Consider the following 12,444-nt stretch of genomic DNA (forward strand, 5'->3'; position numbering starts at 1 on the left):
TACTACCACGTGGTTTAGCTTACCGTTTTACAGATCTTTCTCGCTGGCGGCCCGCCAGCGACGATAACAACTTTTCCGCTTAAGAGCCTGATTGGAAAAATCGTCGTCTGGTCGTGCTGCCTGTATGTACGGTTCGCGTTCTTCATTTGTTCCATGGTGATTCAGTCTGGATGGATTCTTTCAGTCATTTACAAAGAGAGTTAACACGTTTATAAGTAGGAAAAGACGTTAAGCGGAAATTTGTGAAATTCGCATGGAAGCTACTTTTCACCATGCACTTCGGTGGAGGCAAAAGCATTACAGCTAAGCCGCATGGTGTTGCTACTGCCGTTGCAACCATAACACTAACCTGAAATTAAGTGAGCAATTATTTAATTGAAACTATTTTACGGCTTTAAACTTGTTTTAGAGGCATACCGAAAGGTGTGTCGTGGTTCAAATTTACTAGCAATTTCCGTTTCCAATACTGATTTCCGTAGAATGAAAACGGTTAGATATATCGAGACACAATTTTTTGCAACCGATTCAGCTTTCCAAGAGTAGATTCCATCTTTTCCATTAAACATCTATTGAATACGAAATTGGTTCCATCAACAATTCCCGGTTTTAATTTTTATTGCCATAAAATAAAAACAGTGAGGCATAACGAGTTGAGTTGAGTTGAGTTTAACTTCCCTTTCAGCACGGGACCTACTGATTAACGTCGAATCCGAACCACATGAGCCCCCACCGGTAAGGCATAACGAGTAATGACTTTTTGATATGAATTCAGTATCTAAGGAAGAGGTTCTATCTTTGATGTTATTAATCTATTGTAGCTACAAATGTACTACTTCAAGTTTTACTAATAATTTCCCACAGTTTGGAAGTCTATTGTAGCTTTACACTCTTCTTTGTTCGTTGAGTGTAATGTATAACCATACCGAAATGCGGAGCAATGTGGAACGTTACAACTATGATAATAATTTATTACAAGTATTTAGTCATTCTTAATTATAGTTGCCATGTTTTACGGGAAAATAGCCTCCCTACGACTACAAGACTAGCCACATGTCGAGCAAAGAACAGGAATGTACTGCGTATTCATTCAAGCATGAACTAGATAAAGGTCTCTACAATGATATGATTGACAGAGATACAGTATTGTGAGTAATGAAACAAAGCCTCGTACCGCATATTCATTCAGGCATGAACCTTAAAGGTTTCTCCAACATTGTGATTGACCGAGATACAATATTGTGAGTAATGAAACAAAGCCTTGTATCGCATATTTATTCAAGCATGAACTAGACAAAGTTTTCTATAACATTGTGATTGACTGAGATACAGTACTGTGGGCAATGAAACAAAGTCTCGTACCGCATATTCATTTAAGCATGAACTTGACAAAGGTCTCTCGTACAGCATATTCATTCAAGCATGAACTAGACAAAGCTCATGCTTGACTGAGATGCAGTACTGTGAGCAATGAAACAAAGTTTCGTATCACATATTTATTCAAGTATGAACTAGACAAAGGTCTCTCCAACATTGTGATTGACTGAGATACAGTACTGTGAACAATGAAACAGACTCGTATCACATATTCATTCAACCATGAACTAGGCAAAGGTCTCTCCAACATTATGACTGATTGAGATACAGTATTGTGAGCAACGCGACAATGAATCGTACCACATACTCATTCAAACATGAACTAGACAAAGGTCTCTCCAACGTTGTGATTGACTGAGATACATTATTGTGAGCAATAAAACAAAGCCTCGTATCACATCTTCATTCAACCACGAACTAGACAAAGGTCTCTCCAACATTGAGATTGATTGAGATACAGTATTGTGAGCAATGCAACAAAGAATCGTGCCACATACTCATTCAAGCATGAATTAGACAAAGGTCTGTCCAACATTGTGATTGACTGAGATACAATATTGTGAGCAATGAAACAAAACCTCGTACCACATACTCATTCAAGCATGAAGAAGGCAAAGATCTTCCCAACTGACGTACAGTACTGTAAACAATGAAACAAAGACTCGTATCGTATATTCACTCAAGCACAAGCTAGATAAAGGTCTTTGCAAGGTTGTGATTGACTGAGATACAGTACTGTGGGCAATGAAACAAAGCCTCATACTACATATTCACTCAGGCATGAACTAGACAAAGGCCTCTCCAATGTTGTAATTAACTGAAATACGGTACTGTGAACAATGAAACAAAGTCTCATATCACATACTCACATGAATATGTGCTAGACAAAGGCCTTTTCAATGTTGTGATTGAATCACATGATCAATGTGCTCGGTCTTTCTCTTCTGCATATTCTCTTCTGTCTTACCTTGGGTGCTTGCACAATAAGTTCGTAGCATGACTAATAGAACAACAACTTTTAGGCATAATTCGGCTATATTCATCAACATAATATCCTTCAAGAATGATACATTCATATTAACGCTTCTCTAACATTACGATGCGTTTTTGTAGGACGATTTATCTTCGACTTCAAGATAGGCGTTACTTTTGACAATAACTTCTTCATTGAAGCTAAAACTTTTTCCTGGATCATTCTTTTTAGGTCTGCAAACGGGTAGAAGTCGCTTTCAGCCAGGTACAGAGAGTACGGTGGATGGCAAAGCAATTCAAAGTGGAATGTGTGCAATTTTGCCATTGTTACGGTCGACATGTGACACAGTGCACTGCCTTGGTGACAGGTCACTTTTTCTTCTTCATTTGGGGTCGTATTTTCACATTTTTTCCATCACACGCACCAATAACATCGTATAATATTCACTGTTGATGGTTCTTCCTTTTTGAAGGTAATGGATAAATATAATACCGTGCGTACCCCAAATACCTAGTCCAAAACCTTACCAGCTGATATTTACGTTTTAAGTCGCTTTGGACGGCTTTCTCTGGTTGCTGTCTACTCAGCTGACTGCCGATTTGACTCTGGAGTGTAGTGGTGGTTCCATGTTTCATCCATTGTCACATACCGCATGAAAAAATCTCTTTTATTGCGCTGAAACAGTTTCAAACAGAGCTCTGAATCGTCGATGAGTTGTTGTTTTTTGTTAACTGTAGGCAAATACGGTACCCACTGCGAACAAAGCTTTCTCATGCAAAATGGTGAACACACTGCTTTCTGATACCTTTACAGGGGCGTCATTTTAGACTTCGCTAAGGGGGCAAGAGCACACCCAACATAAGACTTTCACATTTTGTACTAGTTTTGTATTAATAGATAATCGATTAAAGTATATGTATTTCTCAAACTCTTGAGGGGGACAATTGCCCCCTCCTGCCTCCCTAAATGACGCCCCTGCTTTAAGGCGTCAGCTACCTGACGCAACTTTGCTTTAGGATCGGCGAAAACTATTTTGTTGACTTTTTTATGTTTTCTGGAACAACTACCGAATTTGGGAGACCAGATCGTTCAGCATCATCGATTGTTATGAAATTTTGACACGTATCATTTGAAGGTTAGAACATAATATAGATTTGTGAATAGTGGTGACATCTAAATGTCATCCTACGAACTTATTGAGTGATATCTGTTTTACTTCATTCTATCTATATAACGGTCCATGAAATAGAGATTAATTACCTTGTGTACTTACAGATCGAGATCCCGCAATTGCAGTAGATCCCGCCCGTGTCCGGAAACAGCTCTCGAGTTGGAACTGACGGACTCTTCATCCGTAAGCGACGATGTAGGAGCGCTACTTCAAGGAGCAGCCCAGGGGCGATCAACGCGTCGCTCCACGGGAAGACGCAAGAAACCCGTACTCAACGCCAGGGAAAGGAATTTACGCAGGCTGGAGAGCAACGAACGAGAGCGAATGCGAATGCACAGTCTCAACGATGCATTTCAGGTATAAATGATACAATAATTCAATCTTATAGTACGGAAGGTGTAACTTCGTTGGCTTCCCGCGAAAAGTTATTGTGACGTTTATGGGGAGTTGCCAGCTTGGTTACTCGTGGCTCGCTGAGCGCGGTGATTGGCTATCTTCTTACCTCATCCCCAGTGACAAGCAGGTTCAAGCGCGGGAAGTCAACGATGTTATACCTTTTGGACGTTAGGAAATTAAAATTAGCAATATTTACCTTACAGCATACATTTCCAACAAAATAATGTTATTTTTCAATGGCCATATTTTAGAAGTAAGTAGCTCTAGACACAAAAAAAACACAAGCTCTTGGAATGCATTCAGAATGTGGACAACTTATGTACAGATGGTGATCAGAAAAATGGAAACACCTGAACGAAATTGCAACTTACCAGATTAATATGGTGTCGGGCCACCTTTCGCCTTCAGAACAGCCTTGATGCGACGTGGGATGGAGGCACAGAGGTCGTGAATGGTAGCAAGTGGAATTTTACACCATTCCTCGTACAGGGCATCGGCCAGTTCTGTGAGAGAGGATGGAGGTGGAAATCGTCGCCGGAATCGTGTTTCCAAGACGGACCACAGATGTTCAATTATGTTGAGATTTGGGGATTGGGCGGGCCAGGGGAGGTGTTGAACTTCATCCTGATGTTCCTCAAACCACACTGCAACAACGCCAGCTGTGTGAATGGGTGCTTATCATCTTGGAAGATGGCGTCATTGTCCGGGAACAACATCCGGACCATAGGATGGAAGTGGTCTCCTAAAATTGCGACATAATCGTTGGCAGTGATTCGTACGCTAAGTGTGACCACAGGACCCAATGAAAACCATCATATAGCGGCCCACAGCATCACCGAGCCGCCGCCATGTTTCACAGTTGGGCGGAAGCACTGCAGATCATAAGCTTCTTTGGGCGTTCTCCACACTTAAACGAGGCCCATGGTTGGGAATAGGGTGAAGGATGATTCATCCGACCATATCACACGTTTTTAGTCCTCAGCGGTCCAAGTTGCATGGTCGCGGCACCATTTGCGGCGTGCGAAAGCGTTATGGTCCCTGATGAGCGGTTTGGCCCGTGCCACACGACCCCGTAAGTTCATGTCATGTAATTCGCGGCGGACTGTGAATGTCGAAACAGGGTGGGGGAGGTGCTGATTTAGTTCCTCCGTCACTTGCTCCGTAGTGGCACGACGGTTCTGCGTGACAATGCGCTTTAAAACCCGGCGTGACCTGTCACTCATGATATTCCTCCGCCCACTGTTCCGCTTCTCCGATGTGGTTTTCCCGTGTGTTGTGTAGGCCGTAATCACACCACACTGTCTCACGCGACACACCTAACACAGTAGTCAATGCCGTCACACTCAGTCCACATAACTGCGCACAAACAATTTGCCCTCTTTGAAAATCTGAGAGGTCTCCCATTTTACACTACCTCCGTCTGCTGCAGCCACTGGACACTGCTATTCCACAGCGCCTGACGTAGCATGGAGACCGACCTAATACACCAGCACCAGCGGTCCGGCGCTGCGGGCTCCACGACACCACTGCCAAGCCATACATCTGACGTGTTGCCATCTACAGGTGTTTCCATTTTTCTGATCACCATCTGTATACTGAATGAATTATTGCCTACAGAGTCAGCAGGAAACGTAAATCTCAAATACGTAGAGTATTTAAGTTCACATACATTTTAATAAACTTTATACTAAAAAAGTAAAACTATACTAATAAGAAAAGTCGATAGATGTCCCCACGGAAAAACTTAAACGATGCTACTGGTTGAAAACGCTGAGCATATACACATATAAATACATTACAGTTAGGGCAGTAAAACGTAGCCCTTTTCTTCCTCGTTTGCTTCTTGTGCCTGTTTCTCTCTAGCGGTACAAATTTGAACAAAATGGTACCAATAAATGAGCACAAGACATATGCTACAAATATAGCCTGCAGTTCATTCACAATAACAAGAATTTTAGGAAAACCAAAAATGGATCAAAAGATTGCAATTTTGGCCAATAATTAGTTTTTGGCCACAAAAGATTTGAACGGCCCTTAAATCGAGCTTTCGTATTTTCTACGAAATAAAAATATCATAAGCACATCATGCTTAGTTAACTGATAGTTTAGGTTTGGCTACACTATGTAGTTCTCCAGATATAAGGCCTACAAGAAAAATTTTGATTGAAATATATTGGATCCTTCGATCTAAAAAAAAAAATGTAAAACAAAGGGAGGACTATGCCTGTTGTACATCTTACTGAACGTTGGTTGCTCGATGGACTGAACCAGTGCGTCTGGAATGTGCTAACACAATAATCATAACCAGCAACCTCCCGATATCCCTCCTAGACATTTTGTATTTAAATGTAGATCAAAACTATCTCTTCCCTCCACTTGTCCCCACTCATCACTGATCATCAGACCTTAAGAAAATACAACTTAGCTGATTAATATAGCGTTAGTCCACCTTTAACCCGTAGTACTTCTTGTATCCGTTCCGAAATTGAGGCGGGGGTGCACGGTGGCTCAGTGGTAGAGCGTTCACCTCCGGTGCTTGGGATCTCGGGTTCGATCCCAGCTTGCGCCGTGTGGACTTTGTGGTGGACAAACACCGTGCTCGTGGGTTTTTCTCGGGGTACTCCCGTTTCCTCCCACTTTCTTCATTCCACCATTTCACTCATTTCTCATCATCAACGTCTCCTTTAGCCTAACCGGCATAACCGTGGGACGTAAATCTCAAAGATTTCCGAAATTGAGGCATATAAGTTGTGAATCGTAGCCAGAGAACAGTGAACCGATCTACATGCACTGCAGTACTTAGTTGTTCCTAGTGTTGCCCACGAGATAATAAATTTCTCGTCTTGCCTCGAAAAGGAGACGAAAAGTGCATGTTCAAATTCGAGACGAAACGAGACGAGAAATTTTTCGATTTTAATAAGAACGCCAGTTCAGCCAAGTCTTATAACTCAGAGACTGTTTTTAGTGTTACATAATTCATAACATAAAAAGTTAAAATTGATAAAGTGTACAAACACGATGGACAGCATTTATCAGCGTTTAAAGATACGCAAATCATTACACAATGCACTCCAGCGATAAATGTGGTTTAAATGTTGTTATGCCACACTTTTCGTGGACCTTCGTGACGTCAAAGGATTCTAATAATTTCTCAATGCAATTAAGTCAAAAAAATCAAGTCAGGAATTTATTACAAGTATTTATAAAACTTGTCTTGAGAAGCTTTTCGAGAATCGATACGAGACAAAACTTCTATAAAGTTCTAACAAAATGAGACCAGATATAACCTTATTTCTCGTGTCTGCAAGATGAAGGAGGAAGTATAAATCATCGGTCTTTATCTGATTTTTATTATTCTTTTTGTCCAAAATTGACCATTAATTGCTATTTAAACAGTATTTTTTAAAATCCTTTTCTGTCTGTGACTGATCTTTAATTGTTATTTAAACAGCTTGAATTATCTTTCTTGCCTGTGGCTGACATTTAATTGCTATTTAAACAGTACTTTTTAAAATCATTTTCTATCTGTGACTGACCTTTAATTGCTATTTAAACAGTATTTATTATCTTTTTTGCCTGTAACTGACATTTAATTGCTATTTAAACAGTATTTTTTAAAATCCTTTTCTGTCTGTGACTGATCTTTAATTACTATTTAAACAGCTTGAATTATCTTTCTTGCCTGTGGATGACATTTAATTGCTATTTAAACAGTACTTTTTAAAATCATTTTCTATCTGTGACTGACCTTTAATTGCTATTTGGACAGTATTTATTACGTTTTCATTAGGATGAATGAATTGATTTAAAACTTTGATTGTGCATAATTCGAGAGTCGAAACTCTGCACAACATATTATTTCAGACACCTATATACAGCAGATTTAAGGTTACCATCATGCTGGAAACACCGAATGAGTTCGGTTTTGACTTTTCTTTCGAAAATATAACACAAAATTTGACCCAAAATATGACTCGGGAATGGAAAACTTCTACAATATAACATTTCTCACGCTTTTATGTCAAAGCAAGTCGCGGTGGCTCAGTACTAGGACGATCATTTCTGACTTCTAGGGTCCGTGATTCGATCCCGGCTCACACTAAGTGGGCTTTTAGGAGGACTAACACCGTGGGCGTGGGTTTCGTGGAGGTCTTTCCCCGTTTCCTCCCACTTTCTTTACGGCATTATTTCATTCATTCTCTCATCATCACCGTCTCCTTTTATCATCAATGCGTAATCATGGAATGTATAACTAGTTCATTGGCGGATTCAGGGAGCCTGAGAATCGTTCGCCTTCCCCTAGCTTCATAGTCACCAGCGTTGCAAAAGCCTCGTGTGTGTGAGAGAGAGAAAGAAAGAGAAAGCTGTGAATATTTCACCACACGTCCCCTTCCTGGATCTACCTCTGGTTTTGTTGAGCTCGTACGATTATATATATAGTGTCCTCGATTAGACAAGGAAAAAACAAATGAAAGGCGAAAATCAATAGAAACGAATATTTTTATGAATTTAAAAATTGATTCCGTACGAGATCCATGCCAACTGCGTATTAAGATAAAAGTAATGTTGAAAATTATACCGTCATTAAGCATAAAAGTACTTGCAACACAACAATTCACACACAGTATGGTTTATGAGATATAGATCAAAATTATAATTAACTCTTAATATTTTTTGTTAAACGTTAATTATGTTCAAAGATATAATACATATCAGTCGACAGATAACAGCAAACTAAACAAAAAGAGATGTTTCAAGTTAAATTATCATGCGTAATTTTTGAGAAAATCCAGAAAAATGATTTTTGTTGCGCTACAAAGCATGTGTTCGTTGGACCGTTTTTATTGTGTTCCAAACTGGAATAGATTACACATTTATACACTGTGTAGGTAAGAACAATACTGTTAACTAGTGGAATGAATTTATTAGTGTTCACCTTCTCAGTGATGATTTTTATGAGGTGACTTGGGAAAATTTTTCGTTCCCAGGGCTGCGAAATTCCCTTGGTCGGGGTAGATCTCCGATCGTCCTCAACGAGGATTACAGTACTTTTGCAGTACTACATTCACCTGACTTTTTTATTAGTATATTATTATACAATTGATTAAATATATGGATTTGTCAAGCTCAGAGAAGGGGAGCAATTGCCCCTCTGTTCACCCTAAATAACGCTGCTGCTGCTTCTCCTAACAATGTCACTATACCAGGGGTGCCCACAAGGGGAGGCTATGACGCAAACTGCGTCATTGAAATATTTGGGGGGTTAAAAATCTATATAAATATGTTTGAGGGGGTGTAAAAATTAATTGAAAAGAGTTTTTTTCATTGAAGAACACCTATGGATAGACAATTGCGGGGGGTGCGTCATGGACATAAGGGGGGATGGACACCACTGCACTACACTACTTGTAAAATGAAGCGAGAATATTACCTTTCTCCTATAATTCTTTTCATAAATAATAAAAGCATTGTAAACATTGTCTTAAACAAGAACAACAAGTCTATCATGTTTTTGCTGTGAAGCATTTGTTCTTCTTCTTCTTTTTAAACATGAGATAAAAAAAACCGGTTTTCAAGTTTTAACTCTTGGCGTAACTAACAATTTTAGAAGCAAGTAGCGAAGCTTCTTGGAAAAGAGAAACCTTTGTGACGCAATATGTACATTCTTTTGGAATAATCGCTTTGATTTTACTCTTGAAAAGGCACTAAAAAAGGAACTCAGAGACTCACGGAGGACGGACGGAATTCTTAAGCGAAGTGGTAAGGAAAAAGTTAACTCAAGTTAAAAGACAGCTAAAGAAAAGTAAAAGTTCTGAGGACAAGAGACTCAGCAGAATTTTAAAAGAGAAAAAGACACCGGTCTAAAAGTAAAATAACAGACATCGGTGTAGAGAAAAGTAATCAAGATGTGGATGATGTAGTTAAAGCCCCCTTTGAAACTCCTTTTAGAAGGTCACGAAAACGTTAATTTTTTAAGTGTTGCAAACAATTTAAATTTGCTAACTACAGAAATAAGAAAAGTAAGAAGTGTCTAGAAATTACTGCTGAGAAAAAGATGTTGTAAAAGATTCCCTTCTATTTTTTTCTTCTTTGTTTCGTGAAATTAAACTTTAATATTTAACATTCTGAGAAATGGTCCGGAAGTATAGTTACTTCAATAGCAGAAATTGCGGTTCAGTTGCTTCATTACATACTTAGTTTAGGTGATTGTGTCCACGATTCATTATTTTGTACAAAATTACAGCTAAAGGGCACAGAGAATGTCACGTGAAGAAATGAATTAACCAATGGAAAACGAGAAACAGTCAATCATAACGCCTGGAGCAACTAAAGGGCACAGAGAATGTCACGTGAAGAAATGAATTAACCAATGGAAAACGAGAAACAGTCAATCATAACGCCTGGAGCAACTAAAGGGCACAGAGAATGTCACGTGAAGAAATGAATTAACCAATGGAAAACGAGAAACAGTCAATCATAACGCCTGGAGCAACTAAAGGGCACAGAGAATGTCACGTGAAGAAATGAATTAACCAATGGAAAACGAGAAACAGTCAATCATAACGCCTGGAGCAACTAAAGGGCACAGAGAATGTCACGTGAAGAAATGAATTAACCAATGGAAAACGAGAAACAGTCAATCATAACGCCTGGAGCAACTAAAGGGCACAGAGAAGTCACGTGAAGAAATGAATTAACCAGTGGAAAACGAGAAACAGTCAATCATAACGCCTGGAGCAACTAAAGGGCACAGAGAATGTCACGTGAAGAAATGAATTAACCAATGGAAAACGAGAAACAGTCAATCATAACGCCTGGAGCAACTAACGGGCACAGAGAATGTCACGTGAAGAAATGAATTAACCAATGGAAAACGAGAAACAGTCAATCATAACGCCTGGAGCAACTAAAGGGCACAGAGAATGTCACGTAAAGAAATGAATTAACCAATGGAAAACGAGAAACAGTCAATCATAACTCCTGGAGCAAACCTTCTGATATTCTGCAAATTATCATTCAACCAGTGGCGCACAGAAACAGGGATTTTCGGATTTTGAATGCTCCATGAACAAGATATTACTATAGGGTTACCATTCGTCCCGAAAAATCCGGGACCATCACGTAATCAAGAACTGCGTCCCGTCGTCTCGAAAATATTTCTCGGGACGCTTAAATGTCTCGTATTTCAGCGAAGAAGAAAGAAAGCGAATATTATAGTTTTTTTCACAGCATTAGGTATATAATTATTCTCTTTAACTTCTGAGTATGGTAATTCAACAGTTGAGAAAAAAAAACTTGAATACATAAAACATGGATTTAATTAAGTTTACGATTTAACTACTTTGATATTGAACGAAGCATTCGTTCCATTAGGCCAAGGACAAGAGATTTAAAATAAAGTAAAAGTTAAACGAAAGAAAATCTTTGAAGATAAGAAACCACCAGAACATACTGTATTGTTAATAAATTAATCGTTCTTTAAAAAAACACACAGACACAGACAGACAAAACGTGTGAAAGGAAACACCAAACCTTGGATGAGCTAAAACAGACTCTGAAAGCCACGAAACATAACAGATTCTGAGAAATTTAGAAAAAAATACTTACCAGGGGGAAGGGGTAAATCATCTACTTACATTTGCTTAACTAGAGACGAGAAAGTCTGCTAAAATGACTAAAAATGTGATTATGTAATACTTGAACAACTCTATCTAATGGAAGAATGTAAATTAGTATATAGCACTTCTTTTCATTTTAAGGCTGCAGACTACTAAATATTTTTGAAAAACTAATAATTTTTCTTTTGCCCGTTTCTCGTAAGTGGAAAGAGGTAATAAAATGTAACTTACCACAATAATAGATAATGTTATTCTACACCTGAAAATACAAATCGGAAGAATTTTCAGTGTTGCCATCCATAGAAATTACAGTGTGACCAGAATTTGAATTACTCAAAAATCTAGGTAAAGGCAGCGACTAGAAAAATGAATTCAACGGTAATTGATGACTTATCATGTTGTCTATCCTTCTTGTTTACTACTTTTTAAATAATGTTTCTATTTATTTTGTACTAACTTATTTATTTTGTAAGAATTTATGTAAGGTTTGTAAAATAAATAGAAATATTATTTAAAAAGTAGTAAACAAGAAGGATAGACAGCATGATAAGTCATCAATTACCGTTGAGTTTATTTTTCTAGTCGCTGCCTTTACCTAGATTTTTGAGTAATTCAAATTCTGGTCACACTGTTATTTCTATGGATGGCAACACTGAAAATTCTTTCGATCCGTATTTTCGGGTGTAAAATAGCATTATCTATTATTGTGGTAAGTTACATTTTATTACCTTTTTCCACTTACGAAAAACGGGCAAAAGAAAAATTATTAGTATTTCAAAAATATTCAGTAGTCTGCCCCCTTAAGCATTTCAAAGATTCTCGTAATTTCGTAGCGTTCCGGATTTTCATTTTTGAAATATGATAACCCTATATTACCATGAAAACAAACGTTTCCAATATTAAGATACGAG

The 12,444-nt window shown here is 38.5% G+C and overlaps 1 protein-coding gene across 1 annotated transcript in view; it reads left to right on the plus strand.

Annotated features, from left to right (window-relative positions):
* The window catches only part of dimm (basic helix-loop-helix family member dimmed), a 589,956-nt gene that overhangs the window by 560,287 nt on the left and 17,225 nt on the right, over positions 1-12,444 (plus strand). The window contains exon 3 of the mRNA XM_081753073.1: positions 3,623-3,875. Within this exon, the coding sequence (XP_081609199.1) occupies positions 3,623-3,875 (253 nt within the window). The remainder of the gene's footprint in view (positions 1-3,622; positions 3,876-12,444) is intronic.

This window comes from Thermobia domestica, chromosome 3 (genome assembly GCF_964235325.1).
Source record: "Thermobia domestica chromosome 3, izTheDome1.hap1.1, whole genome shotgun sequence".
Lineage (NCBI taxonomy): Eukaryota > Metazoa > Arthropoda > Insecta > Zygentoma > Lepismatidae > Thermobia > Thermobia domestica.